We start from the raw sequence: 19219 nt of genomic DNA, 5'->3' as shown, positions 1-19219 counted from the left end.
ACCTAGGTGTGCAACTGGTGGCACGGCAAATGTTTCCGCAATGCCAGGTTATTTCCTCTGTATGTAAGAAGAGAACAGAAATAGGCTAACAAATCATGGGTTAAATGAACATTAGGTCAGATTTCTTCCTTTGCACAGTATGTATAGCAGAGCACTGGCAGACAAGGTTCTCTGACTTAACCCAATCAGATTAAGGCCTCCTTGAGATCCAAGAGAGGCTTATGCCAGGCTCAGACTACAGGAGTTTAGGGCCAATTTATCCCTGATTCACTTCTCTCGACAATCGAAGGAGAAATCTGGTCTGGGATCTTGGTCAGAATCGATGTTTATCCAAGATTATGTGCTAATGTTTATCTGTGCATCATGCGTCATGAATAAAGACTGAACAGTGTCAGACTATACAAATTCTATTTTTAAGTGGATTGCCTTTTTTCTTTGCCCAAACAATGACCAAATCTCTAAGAAAGATGTAAGAAAGCTCAGGGTCATTAAAAAACAATCCTCAGCTGACTAATGGAGAAATTAACCTGATGGATGTGAAGGCACATTTGTAGTAGCTACATTTTCCTGATTCACCTTGCAGATTTGGAAGTGCAAAGAGACATTCAGTAAGGTCAAAAACTTCAAGCCTCTAGTTCATTGTTAGTGGATCTCCTCCAGGTTTTGCCTTCTATTTACATCATACATGGGAGGGTCCAATCTGATTTTTAAATTAGAGGATTAAATTATTCGTGTCCACAAACAGACTGATTCAGTTTACTAATATCATTGCACCAGCACACATCAATTAAATTTGATAATATTCAGTTTGAAGCTGCAGACTTTTAAGGCACACAGCCATTAAGTGACTTTTATAAAAACAAAACAAAACAAAAAAAAAGTTTGTTCACTGTATTCCAATTGCATATCAATCTCTGTGACAGTCGTGTCATGAATAAAAACACAGCAAAGTAGTCCATTCTAGACAACAAACACAGCAAATGAGCTGCTGCATAAAACAGCCACTTCACTAATGGATGACTAATGTTGACCACTTGGTTGTCGGATGAGTCAGCCATTATGTGGTTTGCTGGTGAATCGGTGAGCATATCCTCGTCGGTGTTCCCTTCCCCCAGCACATCCACACACTCCACCCAGAGTCTCCTCTTCCCTCACCCGGAGGCTGACTCACGTTTGATGGCTGGCAGGCCGACGGGTCACGTTGCAGACGCGGTACTTCCTCCGCATGGTTCCACAGTGCGTCACCTCCACCTTCAGACCTGGTGAATAACAGAAGGCGTTGGTGTGGTGTAGTAGCATAGGGGTGTGTGTGTTCGCCAAATGTGACACACACACGCGTGTGTGCGCAAACACAGGCACACACGCACACCCAGACACACCCTTTTATCAGTCTCGTATTAACACTCCCTTTCATTTAGTGACATGTAAAACACGTTCACAGTGAAAAATGGAGTTCCAAAAGTTAAATTCCCTTTTTAAATGGGCTAAAACATGTTAAAAATGTGAACTGATGAGGATTCAAGCAGCCTTTATCAGGGAGGTAGTGGGCAGCAGAAACACACAAATATACAGTGTGCATGTAGTTGAAAAGACACTACCTCAGTTAGTGACTTGTTGATTAATAAGGCAGAGACAGACTCATTTTCACCTTTGATTTCTTTGGTGAACTTGACCCGGTGCGAGTCTGTGAGGGGGCGAGGCTGCTCGTCTATGTTGTGGATGTCCAACACTTCACACATGAACTGGATGACTGGCTGGGCCTTGTAGAAGGCTGTGGCAGACACTGCAAGACACATTCAAGACAAGGGTTATAGATCATTTAAAAAAAAGAGAAAAAAGAAAGAAAGGATAGCATGGAATATAGTATGTTATTTTATATTTTGAAATCTTCATTAAATAAATGGACACACTATCACCCACTATGAATATCTGATGATAGTTGACATCAGGACTGAATTAGTGTTCATGAATGTACCGTGTAGCTGTTATGTGTCATGTTAAGTGTCACCAGGGTGCTTTTACTTTTGCCAAAGAAAAATGTAATACATGAGGAAGGGCGTCTTTTTCCTCAAAAGACTGTGTGGACTGTGTTGTCTTTATTTTGTCTGCTAGAGTGTTTTCATTTGTACGGACCCTCCTGGGGACATTTTCGAAAATAAAAAAGACCCATGTGTAAATCTGTACTCTTGTTTTAGAAATCAGTGCGGATTCTCTCGGATTCATACTCCATGCCGTCAGATTACAAATTTATGCCCATGGATTTGTAAACCATGCCCTTGGATTTTGAGTGTAAATCTGTAAATCTGTGGGCATGGCTTTGTAATCCAAGGGCATGGTTTGTAAACCACATGCACAAATTTCTAAACCGAGAGTAAAGATGTACTTTCTTTTTTTTTTTTTTTTTTTTGACTGTGTTGCTTTGTAATTTGCCCACTGGGTCGACGTTTTTTGCACACCTGTCTAGCCATGAAGGAGCCTCCTCTCCTTCTCAAGTTCTCTTCCACTTTTCCCTGTCCAGCTCTGGGTTTTTTGGGGAGTTTTTTCTTGTCTGCTATGAGGATTAAGTCAAAGGGTGACATTCTGTTTTGTCTGTTGTATATTATCTCTATATCTCGATTAAATACAAACAGAAAATATGACAGGGACCGTGGAGAAAGAGAGAACATGAGACAGAGATATGGAGGAAGCAAGTAAGACAGAAAGTGAAGCGAAATGCAGAGAGATCCAACAGAGGAAACAGAAAAAGAGAGTGGTTTTGTGACAAGCAACTGGTGACGATCAATCTGCCTCGGCTGCTGTGACGAAGAGAAACCTGTTGTTGACAGCGTGGGTGATGATAGCGCTGCAGGCACACATCCATGAGTGAGTTGGGGAATAACACAAGAGCGCAGGTGAATACCATGCACCTACACTCTCCTCTGGAAGGCACCATGAGACATTAGTATCCATTTTTCACCACGACTAGGAAGTGACATCACTTCACATTACTTCCTCCCCACGCTTTGTTTTGATTTGAGTTTTGTTTGTTCGAAAGTGTCTATGAGTCATACATGTAAATCTAAAATTGAAAGTTCTCATTTCTCTGTAATAAAAACCACTTCTGATATACACTTTTGGTCAAACTTTATCCCAAGTGTCAGAGTGTGTGCCCATGTTTATGTCTGCAAGTGTATGCAATTAAACAAACAGTTTATGTAATGCCACCCGATTGGCGCCCTTTTTCACGCTCCCACATTTTCACTGCTTGAGTACACAATGGCAAACAGAAGAAGAAGAGGAAAAGAATGATTTGCAGATGGTTGGACTTCTTCTAGCCCGTTGTTAGAGGGCGGAAGAAAGACTTGAGGGGGCCAATTGATTTCTAAGGCTGAGAGGGCGGGAAAACGAGAGACAGAGAGAGCGACAGACACTCAACTGGAGACAGAGCCTTCAAACGCTCACAGCAAAACAAAAGCTGTCTCAAGAAAACCCTCAACATAGCTACCCTTCTGACCCCTGCACCACCCACCAGTCTCTCTGTTACACACACACACACACACAAACGCACACGCACGTACACACATATGCTGCCTTCTGTCTCCACAGCAACCGGCTAGTCAGTTCCCATACGGCCAAGAACCCACGTTTCTCCAAGTCCCTCTAATACACTGTCTCTCTCTGTCTCTCTCTCTCTCTCTCTCCGTCTGTCTGTCTGTCTCTCTCTCTCACACACAGACTCAGTCTCACTCTCACCTGGCCACCTATAAGTCCACACAGACATTTGAACATTTTTCACACATAATTACAGATTGCACTGCCGAAAGCTATTCCAGGTCATCAAAGTGTGCTTCAGACAGTCAATATTGCCCATCTGCAAGGGGTAGCACTCTTCTGAGCGAGGCATTAACTATTCCTCCACAAAGGATTAGGTCATACCTTTAGATTTTCTCACACATAATTTCACTTTCACTCAACGAGCATCATTACATCCTACATCTCTAGAAATCTTTTGAAGATACAAATCATCACAGGGTAACCACATGTTATTCTATTCTGATATTTTTTAAAGATATAATTGCTGGCACTTCCTCATCTGTGAAAGACGTGACGTGAAGTTATAGTCACACAGATGTGAAGTTATAGTCACACAGAAAACGATTTATTTGTGATTGTGTGGAAGGGTAAATGCAACATTTTTCCAAAAAAAAATAAGATTACACAGGTGCTATTACACACTCAGAATCATATGCATGTTTGGATGTATGGACAACTCAGCTTTATTTGCAAATGTAAATTATTATTATTTCTTAAGTAGCAGGAGAAGTAAGGCCAGATGATAAACTTTTTACATTCATCTATCTGGAAGGGCAGCTTTGTTGGGGTAGGGCTGAGCAATCAATCAAAATATTATCAAAATCTCAATACAGCCAAGTCACATGTCCAAATCGTAGGGGTTGCAATTTTTGATAGGAGAGTACTGTGGTGCTATGCCCTGGTCTTAAACTTGCACTGCCCAGATTTAAGGAAGCATCATCATCATTTAAATCATTTTTTCATTGAAAATGAAAATTATGATGCAAAAATTATTATTCCCCTTAAAATTGTGAATCATATTGCAATCACGGCTTGTGTCAAAATAAATAAAATATGATTTATTTATTTTTTTACCATATCATTCAGCCCTTGTTTGGGAGCATTAGTATTAAACGAATGAAGGAAACACTGAATTTTGGTTCTCACCATCAATGTTGAGCATCATCTTCCACATGGCAGGGCGTACAGATTGATGGAAGCCAAACCACACCTCCCTTCCCCCACCCAGTGGGTGGTCATAGCCCTCTGGTGCCGAGAAGAAGGAACGACCCACTGGAGTGTACCTGGATGGAGAGATGGATGGATAGTCAGAATCAAACAAGAAAAAAAAACAGTGTTTGGAGGGGAGACAGAAAAAGGAGGCAGGAAAAAGAGAAAGGAGAATATAGAAAAGAAAGAAAATGCAGTAATAAATGAGAGAAAGATAAAGAAATAATGGGAACATGGGGTAAGCAGCGGAGGGGACAGGAGATGAAAGGAAATGGGGAATTAGTATTAGCTGACACAACCTGGATTGATAAAGTAGGTCAATGGCTGTTTATACAGTGTCACATTGAGCTGCTCTTCAATACAGGCAGAAACGACATCAATGAAATGAAAGGGTGGCGACACCAGCTGCCTGGCCTCATCGACCTCTTATCGCTCTGCACAGGAGCCACATTAATAATGGTACATGGGCTTCTCTGTGAATCCCACACTGGCTGTCTGTCACCATGCCAATGCAATACCCAGCCCCAGGCACCTGCAAACGGAGCCAAATGAAAGGTGTCGATATGCCCACTTTAATATTGGTTTGGAAACAGATTTTCATTAAAGCAACTCCGATATTGTGTTCAACTGCAGTTTGCTGGGGCTTAGCAAAGTTATATTGAGTGGAAGATGGTATGAGGTCAAGTATGGTATACTGCGAGATCACATATAAGCCGTGTTTGATTTCCGCTGGGATCAGAATGTTGATATTGGCGCTGTTATGACAAAAAAATATATTTACTTTGAGTATCAGAAGGACTGTCATAGTGTAACTGACTTTATCGGCCTTCAGCTTTAAGTTGTTTAACGGCTGAGGACGGAGGTAGCAAAAGCATTCAGGCCTTGGTAGCCTGTTTCTCCTTGACTGACTGGGAATTGGCTGCACAATGTCACAGATGATGAAACTACAGAGCTGTTAAAGAAGTGCTGAAAATCATTCTTACACTCAAGAATGAAATAAAATGAGTGATTTGCAAAAACATTTAAGGCTACAATCATCACTTCTGTGTTTGTTTTGTGAATATTGTGTTAGAAGGGAAACTTTGGCTAGTCCGTTTTAGAACGGCAGAGCTGATAAAACTCAGCTCTGCCACTCTGACCCCTCACATAAAGCTATTGGTTTGAAGTTTTTTGGAAATATATTCTTTACTCTATGTGAAGCCATCTCTAGACCAAAATACCATGAAATTATATCCCAGCAGCAAAAAATGTTGCTTCATTTTTTTTTTTTTTTTTTTTACAGTAGTGGCAGTGGTTGTAACTGATAGCCTAATACAAGTAATAATCCATATTTGCAGAGAGCAAATCTAGACAAGGAAACAGGAAGAAGTGTAAGGTTTCAGGCTTGCCATCTAAATGGATAATATGAATTCAGACTGAGTGCCAAACATAACAGACAGTACCTGCTCAGTGCCTGTAGTGGTACTAATCTAGGCATGCGGCAGAATAACCAAATATCATTTGAGAATCAGTGAGTATTATTGTGGTGGATTTTTCTTCATTTTGAACTGGAGGAGAGTGATCATTAAAATCAACAACTGTGCTGGTTAGAGACTCAACAGCAGTTTTTACACTGTTTAAACTGCAGTGGCTGCAGTTCTGCTTCAGGCTAGCTAATTGATGTGATTTTTTTTTTTTTGGAATGTCATTTTATATCATTATTCTATGTTTTCCGTTTCTTTGTTGAGTAGCTTTGCAGCAGGCAGGAAAATGTACATGCTGCTGGTCATTACTGTAAAATAATCCTCTTCAGACAATCCTCTGCTTGAGCCTTGATTCCCTCTGTGGGGGCTTATTCTTAAATAATGACTTATTCGCTGTACATTATCCATTACTAATGATTTTACTTGGAATGTGCAAATACTGTGACAATCCTTAGGAGAAGAAAAAATACTACATTTATACACATCCCTTTAAGAATCTGAAGAAGCTGCCATGCTATACCAGGGGTTCACATCATGTGCACGGTTTGGATCAATAGGGAACATCAGCAACTCACTTCATGGAAGGCAGGTGTCGCAGGACCACATCCACTGCATGTACTGGGTTGGTGCTGATGGGCTTGTCCAGCTCCAGGGGGTCGGGCATGCTGCGGCCTGTCAGCACCTCATGGAGCATGTGCCAGCTGACCAGAGACACAAACTTGATGGTGACTTTGAAGGGACGGTCCTTCCCTCCCTCGCCTGGCAGAGTGACATCCAGGTCCACCTGTGAGAATAAGAGATCAACCACACAGAGTTTGGACAAGGCTGCATGGGCATGTGTGTAATTAACTTGGGTTTCGTGGTGTGTGTTTGTGTTTGTGTGTGTGTGTGTGTGTGTGTGTGTGTGTGTGTGTGGTGCACTATGTTTGACTGGGCACAGCATATTTGAGCTCAGGTGATGACAGGTTGTTATAATTTTGTGTGCCTGTGTGTTTATGGCTGGGTTTTTGGGGGTTCAGGTGGTGGCCATCATAAACAGGCTGTGTGAGTGTGTGTGTGTTTGTGTGTGTGTGTGTGTGTGTGTAATTTCCTGACTTACCCCTGCGGGCGCCACAGGCAATGGGTTGGCTGTGTATAGACTCCTCTTCCCATCATAAACTGGCCTGCGATCTCCAAAGATGGTCACCTTGAAGTGTTGCACCATGGAGTCAACCACCTCCCTGCACAATACACACATGCAAAAATCATGATTTACTATGTGATACCTAAAATTGAAAATATTTCACAATTTGGAAAGATTTAGAAAGATCATCCTGTGACTGAAAGGTTTCATCCCCACATGAACTGTTGTGTGTTGTTTGGGAGGAAACTGAAGCCCTTAACCCTGCCCTGCTCACTCACTGAGTTATTCTGCATTTCAGCATCAGCTAAATGCCAAATGCAAATCAATGCCAAGACAAAAGATGTTGGATAGGTTTTACAAAATAATAGCTTAGTTTATTTAAGAGGTACAACAGGTACAGCTAAGTCAACTTACCTAGAGCAATTTTTTACAGGTTCAACCACAAAGGCAATACAAAAACAAACAAACAAACAAGAACCACAAAAAAACCCAAATCTATACAAAATAGACTATTTTCTTTTCAGTTTATGGCTTCAGTCAGGGAACTGAATTCCTACAATGAAAAGGTTACCTTAGACTATTTAATTATACTCAGTTATAGGCACAGAGCTGACAAGACAGATAATAAACAAAGCTACAGAGCAATCTAACAAAGAAAAAACGATACTGAGTGAAAAGAAAAATACTGAGTGAAAAATATCTGTAATATTCCTGCAGGATTACTATAGGAACTGGGTATCATCATTCATTCATTGGAAACTGACAGTTTTGGACTATTAAATAAAGGTATCATATAATATTGATAGCATATTGCAATGCTTCCATGCTTGTCTATTTTCGCTCCAGCAAAACTAGAGAACAACAATAAAAAAACAGAATGACAAGAAATTGCTCCTGTACCGTGCCCGATGGATAACATAATTATAGTTATGCATGTCAGCTATGACATATATATCTAATTGCCACATTGGCCACACACATAAACTAAGCTACATTTGTGAGAGCAGTGAGAATAAGGTTTGACTTATCATTTGATTAACCAGATTTAATAGCAGTGCTGAGGATAGACTCTGATATTCTTTTACTAGCCCTAAATGGCCTAGCACCTTCATATCATTCAGATTGCTTGTCAGAGCGTGCTCCAAACTGTATGCTCCAAATGTGCCACATACAAATTACAAAAAGTCTGGTGAGGCAGCTTTTTGTAGCAACCAGGACTTGGAACATACTTCCACTACATATTAGACAGGCAACCTCTGTTGATAGTTTTAAGAAGCAGCTAAAAACTTATTTTCAAGGTCTTGCTTTTGATTAAACTTCTGGTATTTTTTTTTTTTTTTATTGTTACGGTTTTTACATCCTGAATTTGATTATCCTGAGTTTCCTACTATTATCTGTTGTTTTTACTACCAGTAATAATCCTTTCTTATCCTTCTGTTTTTATCTCTTTTTAACTTTCTACAATTTTACTGTTTTGTTGTTTTTTATTATTGTCTTAATATTTCCTATTTAAAATATCTGTTGCTTTGTTTTTAATACTTTTTCATGCAAAGCACTTTGAGCTGCATTCTGTCTTATGAAAGGTGCTATATAAATAAAGCTTATTAGTAGTATTAATAATAACCAAGGCAGATGAATTGATGACCATCTTATTTGACCATCTAATCAGGGAGAGAATAGGTAGTATTTTGTAAGAAAACCAGGTTGGGACCAGGACCACGTTGACAATAACCAGCATTATATCCTGTAAGGCACTCCGTACCTGTTGACTCGTCGCGGACACTTCTCAGGCTTGATGTCCACCTCATAGAGGTAGACATCCATCTTTGGGATCTCCACCTGGAAGCAGTTGGCCAGCAGCTTGATGGGCTTCCCCATGGTGCCATAGCCAGGCCGCCGAGGCACGGAGAACAGGGACTGGGCCCCAACGGCTCCTGGGAAGAAAGCAATAGGGGGAGGAGAGGGGAGGAGAGTGAGAGAAAGTAAGGGCAGGGAGAGCAGAGAGATGAAAAGAAAAGTTATTGTAGAGCTCATCCATCTTTGTCATTTAGGGTTAAAATGTTAAAATGAATGTTTTAAAGCCACTGGTAGTGGCTTTTTTGTTTAACTTAAATGCCAATTCTCTCTCTCTCTCTCTCTCTCTCTCTCTCTCTCTCTCTCTCTCTCTCTCTCTCTCTCTCTCTCTCTCTCTCTCTCTCTCTCTCTCTCTCTCTCTCTCTCTCTCTCTCTCTCTCTCTCTCTCTCTCTATCTCTCTCTCTCTCTCTCTCCTCTCTCTCTCTCTCTCTCTCTCTCTCTCTCTCTCTCTCTCTCTCTCTCTCTCTCTCTCTCTCTCTGCACTGTGACAAGTGGCTGATGGAGAAAAATAATAGTAGGCTAAATCCCCAAATGTCAAGGTAACTCCCCTGCTACTGTGGTGGAAAAACACAAAATGACAAACACACATCACCTGATTTCTACATCAAACACTGCTGAAGAGACACACACTCAAACACCATATTATTTGTTGGGTCTGGACATTGCAGTATTGCTTATATTGCCAATTTCTTTTCTGTATTGTGCAGGAATCTGTTTCTTTCATATGATTATCAAAGTTAAAGTTGTTATTATCACATTAACCTCTGGAGCATATTGTGAACTGCACTTTAAACTTGAACTGACCCCTGGAACATCTGAGGAAAGTACAGAGAAGATGTAGATATGCTGAGGGAGAATAGTGCCAGCCATGAAAAATACACGGACGCGATGAAAAACAAACCCAGCACTGTAGATACTGACACGTGTGTGAGTGTATCGTGGTGCATCAGCTTTAAAGCAAACAACTGGGGAAAACACACACATGCAGACTGACACACATACACGCACAAAGACATAAAAACACACACGGACCCAAACACACAAGTTGCATCAATAGCATCTGGACGAGGATAAGTACTCATGCTTGGATTGGCAAATTACATTGACCCGATAGAAGTACTTTCATGTCATAAAATAAAATGAAATACAATAAAAAAGCATTTTACAATGTGAGGAAAAAATGTCTGCAGTGTGGTGATTCTCTGAGCTCAGTGGAAATTATTCTGAAATTGCCAGTTCTGTCTTGGCATTTGCAGCTTGCCATAAAATTTGTCACTTACTTTTTGGGGGGTGGGGATTGAGATAATTAATGTATGTGACAAATATGTGAGGATGATTTGGAAAAGACTCACCCTAAAATAAAGTTATAAAAATACATTTATGTTCATGTTTTTATTTATAATCCTTTAACTTTACCATGGTACTCTGTATTACTGAACAAGCATAAAACTGTCCAGACCCATTGTCCAGACCCTGTTCTTTGACTTGCTTTACATGTGGATTCTGTTTTCCACTGCAGATATTACCCCAGCATGGTGCCGTGAAGCCTCGCTGGTCACTTGTGGGAGTGTTGAGTAGTTTTTCTTCCCTTCTTGACCAATGCTCCATCGCTGAAAAAACTAATTTTATACATGGATAGAGTATCAACTATGTGTGACAGCCCGTCAGTGTGTGTGCTTTATTTCTGCAGGTATGCCTACCTGGTAGGTGGAGTTGGGCTAACTCGGGACACTCAGGTCCTGTATTCCCAAATGCTTTAAAACTGAGGAACCTGGATGCCACTCTTTCCCTTTCTCTGCATCCAGCCTGCTTAGTTTTGCTCTTTGTTTTCTCTTGCAGCTGCAGCATTCAACACCACACTCACCAACAAGACAAAGTCAAAATAGCTGCTTTGCATTAACAATATTAGTGTAACTAAACTGATTTGCTGAATGTTTTTTTTTTTTACATGGATAGAACACAAGATAAGTTTGACAAGTTTGATATTTCCTGGTTGTACACAGTGCCAGCGCCACAGTGCCACACCTGTGCTACAGGTACTGCATATGCATCCCATTAATCATCCCTTGCACATGTGTGACATGTCTATGGCACCCACCAACTTGCCATGCATAGCCCACAGCAGCAGCACTGCGTGCACCATGGGAAAGAAATGTTGTAATACATGTTCATCAATAAGGGAGTTCTTTTTGAAGTTTTTATTCTTATTCTAGCCTTTTATTCTTGCTGACTTAATACATTTCTATATTATATTAACAGTAATAACAATACATTTTATTTGTATAGCACTTTTCTTTGTACTCAAAGTCACTTTATAGTAAAAAGTTATTATAACAGATATAGATATTAGATACATTTGATGATATTATTTTTGTTTTTTCAGTCTTTAATTTTTTTTTTCTAGGACTACACTGCAGTATTTGATTGAAGGCTGTTAAGCAATGGTAGCCACATGATTTAATCCAATAAATGCAAACAATAAATTTCCTGTAATTGTTTTATATGTTTAGTAAAAGGCCAATATTAGGTTTCATGAGTGATTGCTAACTGAGAGGTACTCAGAACACGACTCAGAGATATAGTACTTGTCTTGGTTCTGAAAAAAATTGGTCTTTAAACGCTTCTAACAGACACACACACACGCACACAAACCACGGGATATCTTAGACATGAGTCACTTTGAACCAGAGACACAGAGTTCTGTTAACTTCGAGTTAATGTGCCACGCTCATTTCTGTGCTATTTTGGGTCTGCTGAGGCTTGCCTTTCACATCACACTTGAGAAAACAAACGGCTTTACTGACGTGCCGATACATCGCTAGGATTGGACTCGAGATGCTATCAGATGTTCTGCTATTCTTATGCAACACATACCCCAAACCAAACTCAGATGCCACTCATCCCCCCCACCACCGCTTTGTTCTCACTTTTAATCAACTCTCTTTTTTTCTGTCTCCACAGCCTCAGGCCGGGTGCTCTCCAGCCTCAACCAAAAACTGCCCCAAATGTGTCATTGATAAATGAGAGTCAGGACTGAGGGTGATTCATCACCATTTTGACTCATAAGCTCACATGTGTGGGTGATGTTGAGTTTTAGGGCCCTGGCAAGGGGAAGGTAATAAAGCTCTCCATAACAAAACAGAAACCTTGTATGAGGTAACACCAGACACCACAAGCTGCTGTTTGTTTATGGTTGGGCTTTGGAGTGAGCTTTTTGCCACGCTCCCTTCCTCCGTTTCTCCTCTGGTGGGCTAAGGAGCGGAGGTTGACTGGGTTGAGGGGGTTACGGGCCTGATGTTTGAAGTAGCCTGCTGGGATAACATGATGACAGAGAGGAAAGTCTGGAATTCCAGCCACGGTTGTCCCCTCTCTCTCTCACACACACACACACACACACACACACACACTTTTGTTATGGTAATTCCCCAGAGGCCCAATGTCTCATAGGGACAGAAAAGGGACAAACTAAATCCCCCGATTTCATTTTATTAAATTCTTATTAAGTGAGCTAAAACATAGGGTTGGCGCCTACTATGGATTGTGATTTGTCTAAATTATTCAGTCCAGTCAAATTCAAATCCAGTCAACAATTCCTGAAACCTAATTAAATATCACAGCAAATACAAGTTCAGCACACACTTCACTAATTAAAAACATTGTATAAACACTAATAAGTAAACAAAAAACCTAATGTAACCCATGCAGGTTATATTAGAATAAGAACACTGAGTTACCAGTGAAACATTGGTAACTCTCAAGTAAGAAACAGAGCAGCACAACAAAATACTCATTTCAAATTAGATGAAATGTATGTACAACAAATACAATGGTATGATTATATGCTCTGATTTTGATTCACAGTCCTGTAAGCATGACTACAAGTGTTTCAAGAGTTAAAACATACAGGCTGCTGCTACATTAGAATAACAACATTGAGTTCCAGTAAGAGCGCTCCAGTTGCACTACCAATATTAAAAACTGTAATATTGCTTTCAAAGTTTTGGTATTGAGCGGTACCATAGAACTGATTCTTGTGTCATCGTTGTTTGCAGCAGATCTTACTTGATACACTCCTGCATAGGAATGGGTCTTCACTCTCAGGGAATTTGTTCCTGTGTTGTGGTGGGGCTGGTAAAGCCAGCTAGGGAGGAGTAGGAGGATAGTAGGGAGTGGTGGAATTAGGGAGTGGGCAGGGTTGGTGTTTCCTTACTTTCATCTGCCGTTCAGACAGGCAGGACTGATACTGTACTGGCTTCCACTCGGCATGAGTCACAGAGCCACCGCAAGCAGAGAAACACAAAGCGGAGCATCCAGCTTTTGGATTCAGCAGTGAATGAAGTGCTAATGTTCTGTAGCCAACACATGGCCTTACAGCAAGTCAAAAAATATGTCAAAAAAAAAAAACCCAAAGCAAAAAAAACAGCAAAACCTGCCAATAAAGGTTTACGCCTTGGTATTCAACTCACTCACACTTGCACACAACTGCACACATAGTGGATTTCATTTTAACAGTAAACACATACAGTAATTTTTAAGTTATGGTATTGCAAACTCATTTGTATGCACACACACACACAAACACAGAAAGTTCACATTTTTTTTTTGTGCACCAATGCACACACATCCTCCCCATTGCTCTTCAAAACACAGCAGCACGTGTTCTCTGACACCAAGCCATTAATATCTGTGCAGGAAGTGCTTCAGAAACACTCTCAGATGGATAGTGACAGCTTGATAACACAACAGGAATGCAACGTAACTCCTGCAACGCGGCCGAGAGCAGTGGAAATTTGAAGGCCATGCAGAGAGAAAAGGTAAGTGTGAAATGAAACAGAGACAATGGGAAAAGGAGAGCAAAGACGGCTGGTGTCATGGCAACTGACACAGGAAATCACGGTAGTGCTGTTTGTGCATCAGTTAAAAAGTCAGTTAAAAACAAGACCTAACCAATGGAAAACACTGAATTCAAGCGGAAGTCCAAAATCTCTTCCCATCATGTCACAAACTGAGTTCTTATCCTTCTTAAAGGCGTTTAGCCAAGCGTTTGAGCATATTTAATTCCTGAGCTTAAAACTTTGTGGTGTTCACCGTCCTATGATCATCTCTTAGTATTATTTTAATGGAGGACTTGGAAAAACACAAATAACTAGGCATGGCCAGCAGCTAATCTTTTCTCCTAGGAAGACATCAGTGCTGCTGTTTAACAGTAAAATAGGTCATTAGAATAGAAAAATGACCTCCAAAACATGTTGTTACCAGTTTAAAGTGCCTGCTAGAGAGGACTAACACTGTCATGGCTCGTGTTTGGCTGATGGTAATCTGCCAACATGCAAGCAGGCATCAAAACAAACAATCTCTGTGGGCCTAAATCAAAACACTGGCCTCATCATCATAATATTTGGCTCATTGTGCGCTGCATTCTTCAGCTTCCTGTCATTTCAGCAGACCTCTGGGCGTTCTGCTACTCACAGAAATGTCTTGAGGCACTGACACCGGAATTATTAGGTCCCATGTGATGTGGTGGTTATGGAAGTATTTCATATTTATTCAAGATAATGCAGATCTAAACAAACAACAAACATGTGCATGTAGTGAAATGTTTGAAAATGTTTGTGAGTTTACAATTTGTAAAGCTAACAAAAAAGTTAGGCTAATGGTAGTTTGGGTCACAATGGTTATAATTTATATTTCTTGATTAAATGCTGAATGATTAATTAGTGATCAATTAATTGCCATTAATATCCCTATTCTGTACAAAGTGCAAAAGTATTGTGAGGATGTCAAAAGATTTAACAGTCAATATCACAGCTACTCCAATCTACCCTCAATATATATGGGAGCTTATGACATTACATGCATTTCTAGCAACATGCTTTGAGGTCAAAAATCTGCCACGAATGCTTTTGCAGCATGTTTAGAGAAGCCACTGTGAACCTCATAATTCAGCAAAGCCTATCCAACACCTGTCCTCTATTCAATAGAATCCTGAGTCCCTGTGCCATTCACAACCCGACATGACAAAAGTGCTAATCCGCAGGAACACGACTGAGGGGATCGGGCAAAGAGGAAAGACTATTAAACCAGGGGAGGAGATGGGGGAGCAGCATACTCAAGTCTCAGGCTTCTAATGCCCAAACCAGCTCTGTACTCAAATCACCCGCTGCCACCAACCATATATGGCAAGCTCAGGACCAGCAGTGCATTGGACAGGAAACATAAAAACCTGGGGCTACTCATGTCAGACTAATTAGACTGAAGATTTATCATATCAATCAACAGGCATTCAGAATATGATAAAGCTAGGTCTACCTTACAAGGGAAAACTACAAAAAACGTGCAAGCAAGGTTACTGTGTCTGATGACTAAGGCCTGAACTTAAGAACTGTCAAAACGGGCATTCCTGGGTTTGCAGGTGGTGTGGGAAGCTGTACAACCCCTAACACACAGAGACGAGAGTTTACAGAAACTTCTAAATTCTGACAAAGTCTGACCTTTGTGCGCTGATCAGTGAGCAGCGATCCAGGAATACCATGACCTCCGCTGCCGGTCGATGACATGCTATCTGGCCATGACAAAAAGTGAAAAAGTCAACCACAACTCTGCACGCACACATCAAAGGCTTGTTGTCTATGTCACTGAGTAGTGAGAAGTTCAAGGAAACCTCCCTGTGTTTACTTTACTCTGAATCGCTATGGATATGTGTGTACGTGTGTGTGGGTGTGTGTGCGTGTGTGTGTGAGCGTGTATGCTCAGATAATTACAAGAAGAGCATGCTGCTATAAACAGGAGAGAGAAGAATCTGTCCTACCTCTGTCTTTCAATTTGTTTTTCCATTTCCTGACACTGAACTGAAAGGTTGTGGGACACAAAGGATCATATCAGACTGAGGCGTTCAAACTCTTGACAGACATTCAAATATGGATAGAAATTGCCATTCAAGCCTTAAACCTATTGCATGTGGCTGAGAGCCTGTCCTTGCTACCCTTCATTATGCAACTAGACAATCACTGTATCTGGGTCTAATTCTAGCTTATGATTAAAAACAGGCTGTTTTCACTGCAGTCCCTCAATAGAATTTTTGAGTAGGAAGCAGCCCGTCTTTCATCAATCTGAACACATGATAAAATAAAAAATCACTGTCGTACTGTCTCCTACCATGTGAGATCAAGGCTATCAAGAACAGAAAAATCTTAGCAATCTGCGTTTAACTTTCTGGAGTTAATTAACTTCCCATTACATTTACATCAGAGGCATTTATTGTAGTGGATGCTCTCATCGAAAGTGCAAACTCCTACATCACCAACATTAGAAGGAACCATTATTGAGTGCAAAGTTCTATGTGCTGGTGCTCATTAGCTATGTCGCTATTTAATCAGAGCTAGTTGTTGTGAAATTAATCACTAGCTCCACTGAGGAAACATGTCATGGCTTTCCAATCGACTCCACTTCATTCAGCATTAGTGGTAACTAAATTTTGCCGTTGTTGTTAATGTCATTACCAAACAAAAACAAAGCACCTACAACAGAAAAAAAAAGCATGAGTATCCCATTATAAAATATCGTTCAATAACAGAGGTGCACAATTACCGCTAAAATAATAATAATATGGCTCGTGATATTGTGATCATGAGTGATAAGTTACTGTAATTCTTCTTAATCATTTCCATAAATATTATGCTAATGCTGGAAACTAAAATCAAGATATATGCCTATATTACACCATTCATTTCCCTGTCTTCATTAATATATCAATATTTTACTGAAACTGCTTTTTTTGCGTTACAGCACAACACAACACAGTCACACTGTACACAGTGGGCTGACAGCCAGAATAACTGGATAGTGAGAAGCTAGGCCGGCATCCAGGCCCTGCTAAACTCCCTGCACTGTACAAACGTTGAACTTGTTCAGGCTCTCCGCGCTGCCAACGAGTGCACACGTCCACATGCATACAGGCCCACACACACACACACACACACACACACACACACACACACACACACACACACACACACACAATACAGCTGTTGTGTGTCTAATCCAGAGAGGCCTGGGCTGTGGGAACAGGGCGAGTGCTCAGTGGCGAGGCACAATGGCGTCAGTCACAGCAGGGAGAGCCCAGATACACACACACATACAGAATCACTGATAGTTGGCAGGAGAGATTGATGCACGTCACACACAGCCAACCTTCTCCCTGCTATTCCTCGCATCAACCTCAGAGTGTTCACTCTGGCACCCATGGGAGCCACTGCCACTCTGCTATACATAAACACCAGCCGGCAGCTGTGTACTGGGAAGGGCCTGGTCAGTCACAACAACATGAGAAAATGTCTAAATCTCCCTCAGGAACAACCTGAGGCTGAGAGAGATAGAGAGAATGGCAGGGAGTGTGATGAGGGGGAGAGAGAGAGAGAGAGAGAGAGAGAGATTTTGTAATACAGTATGTCTGTCTATGTGTGTGTTCAAGTGTGTGTATGGCTTGGCTGACTGAGGTCATCATGAGAAAGAGAGACACAAGTTTTGATCAGTAGCAGTATGGAGGGACAAACAAACACACATGCAAAGAAGCACTCACAGTAAATCTGCTGCTGGACAGCTTGATGGATGAATACGAACATGGACATGGACAGGCAGGCACACACAACCTGACACACACATACATAGAATGTGCTAACTCCGTTAAGCTGGCGAGGTGACTCTGCTGGGCTAGGTTAAATGGAGCCCTCTGTCTTAGCAGTCTTGCTAGGCCAACCTGAGTGGAACAAGGGGGGCAAGAGGGGAGGTTGTTGACTTTATCGTGACTTGGACCAGCTGATTGGTCAGTCTGGCCAGCTCCTGACAGAAAAGTTCTGGTTGTATCGTTTCACCAGCTGGCCTTTGCCTCTCTGTGCTGCCACAGGACCGCGCTCCTTTCAACTGTGCTTCTTCTAACCAGTCACCCTGGATGCACCCTCACCGGTAGAGAATTGTGTCAGGCGAAAACGATTAATCAGTCCCGCAGTATGTGTGCAGTTTGTATGCAACGTCTGAGTAAGCTGGTTCAAGATGACTTGCTTTTTAAAACCGCATGAACAATTAGTGCATACACACACTTGAGCCTCCAATACCTAGTGAGTATGTTGGCAAAGTAGCTAATTGACAACCCTCATCATGTCTGATTAATGTATTGGCAAGGCAGATGAATGGAGAGACTCATTAATCTCCGCTCTGGTTTATGTTTTGTTTGTTTTCCATCCCACTGAGCAATTTCATGTTGATTAGCTGTTTAAAAGAAGTCTAAACGGTTTAGGCTAAAATTAGGCCACACAGAGTCTAAATTCAAATTATAGCAGCCATATTACATCTTACTTTAGTGGATGTGGAACCCCCTAGTGCATATTTCTCATATTTACACCTATCACACCTGTTAATGCATTGTTTAAATACATGGGATAGTATAAAATAGTCTAAAAGTGAGTATTACATGTCATAAATGATCCTGGCTATATGAAGGATCATGCAAACACGCAATATCAAAATCAGTTTTTGTTAGCAATTATGCATTTCAATTTTATTCAAAATTGATATATGAATTACTTTAGATTTTTATTTTTCATTAATTTTTCTGTTTAATATCATATGCATTTTAAGTAATTCAATTTTAAAAATGTGTTTGCAGTAATTTTTGTATGGTGGGCTGATGGAAACATTCACTGCAAAAAAATCACCAGGGTCAAGTAGAACTCGGACCTACTGGCTTGACTGGGCATGTGGAAAACATTTGTTTACACTAAACTCTGCCTACGATTCTGCGATAAAGAGAGACAGTGTTTTTATGTGCATGTGTGTGTGTGAGTAAGTAGGGATGGCTTTCAGGGACAGTGGTGTTCAAGGAGGAAAAAGGCAATACAATTAACAATCCTAATTTCAAGGCTACATGGAATAAAGAGGAGGGCTTTTCGGAACTTTTCTCCTTCTACTGATAAACAGGCAGACTTCTGTCTGTCTTATTCT

General features: G+C 40.9%; 1 protein-coding gene and 1 long non-coding RNA gene across 3 annotated transcripts in view; one reads left to right on the top strand and one right to left on the bottom strand.

Annotated features, from left to right (window-relative positions):
- ago3a (argonaute RISC catalytic component 3a) overlaps positions 1–19219 on the bottom strand; it is a 40169-nt gene that overhangs the window by 16275 nt on the left and 4675 nt on the right. For both annotated transcript variants that reach the window (XM_030071784.1, XM_030071785.1), the window contains exons 2-7: positions 9131–9302; positions 7345–7465; positions 6821–7029; positions 4720–4856; positions 1649–1783; positions 1172–1259 (exon numbers count right to left, since the gene is read on the bottom strand). In XM_030071784.1, the coding sequence (XP_029927644.1) occupies positions 1172–1259; positions 1649–1783; positions 4720–4856; positions 6821–7029; positions 7345–7465; positions 9131–9302 (862 nt within the window). The remainder of the gene's footprint in view (positions 1–1171; positions 1260–1648; positions 1784–4719; positions 4857–6820; positions 7030–7344; positions 7466–9130; positions 9303–19219) is intronic.
- Positions 16349–19219, top strand: part of LOC115373413 (uncharacterized) — a 19161-nt gene continuing 16290 nt past the window's right edge. Inside the window, exons 1-2 of the long non-coding RNA XR_003929536.1 lie at positions 16349–16361; positions 16685–16686. This is a non-coding gene — a long non-coding RNA (uncharacterized LOC115373413). The remainder of the gene's footprint in view (positions 16362–16684; positions 16687–19219) is intronic.

This window comes from Myripristis murdjan, chromosome 16 (assembly GCF_902150065.1).
Source record: "Myripristis murdjan chromosome 16, fMyrMur1.1, whole genome shotgun sequence".
Classification (NCBI taxonomy): Eukaryota; Metazoa; Chordata; class Actinopteri; order Holocentriformes; family Holocentridae; genus Myripristis; species Myripristis murdjan.
Note: the sequence above shows the minus strand (reverse complement) of the source record. Positions and strands in the feature narration are given on the sequence as shown.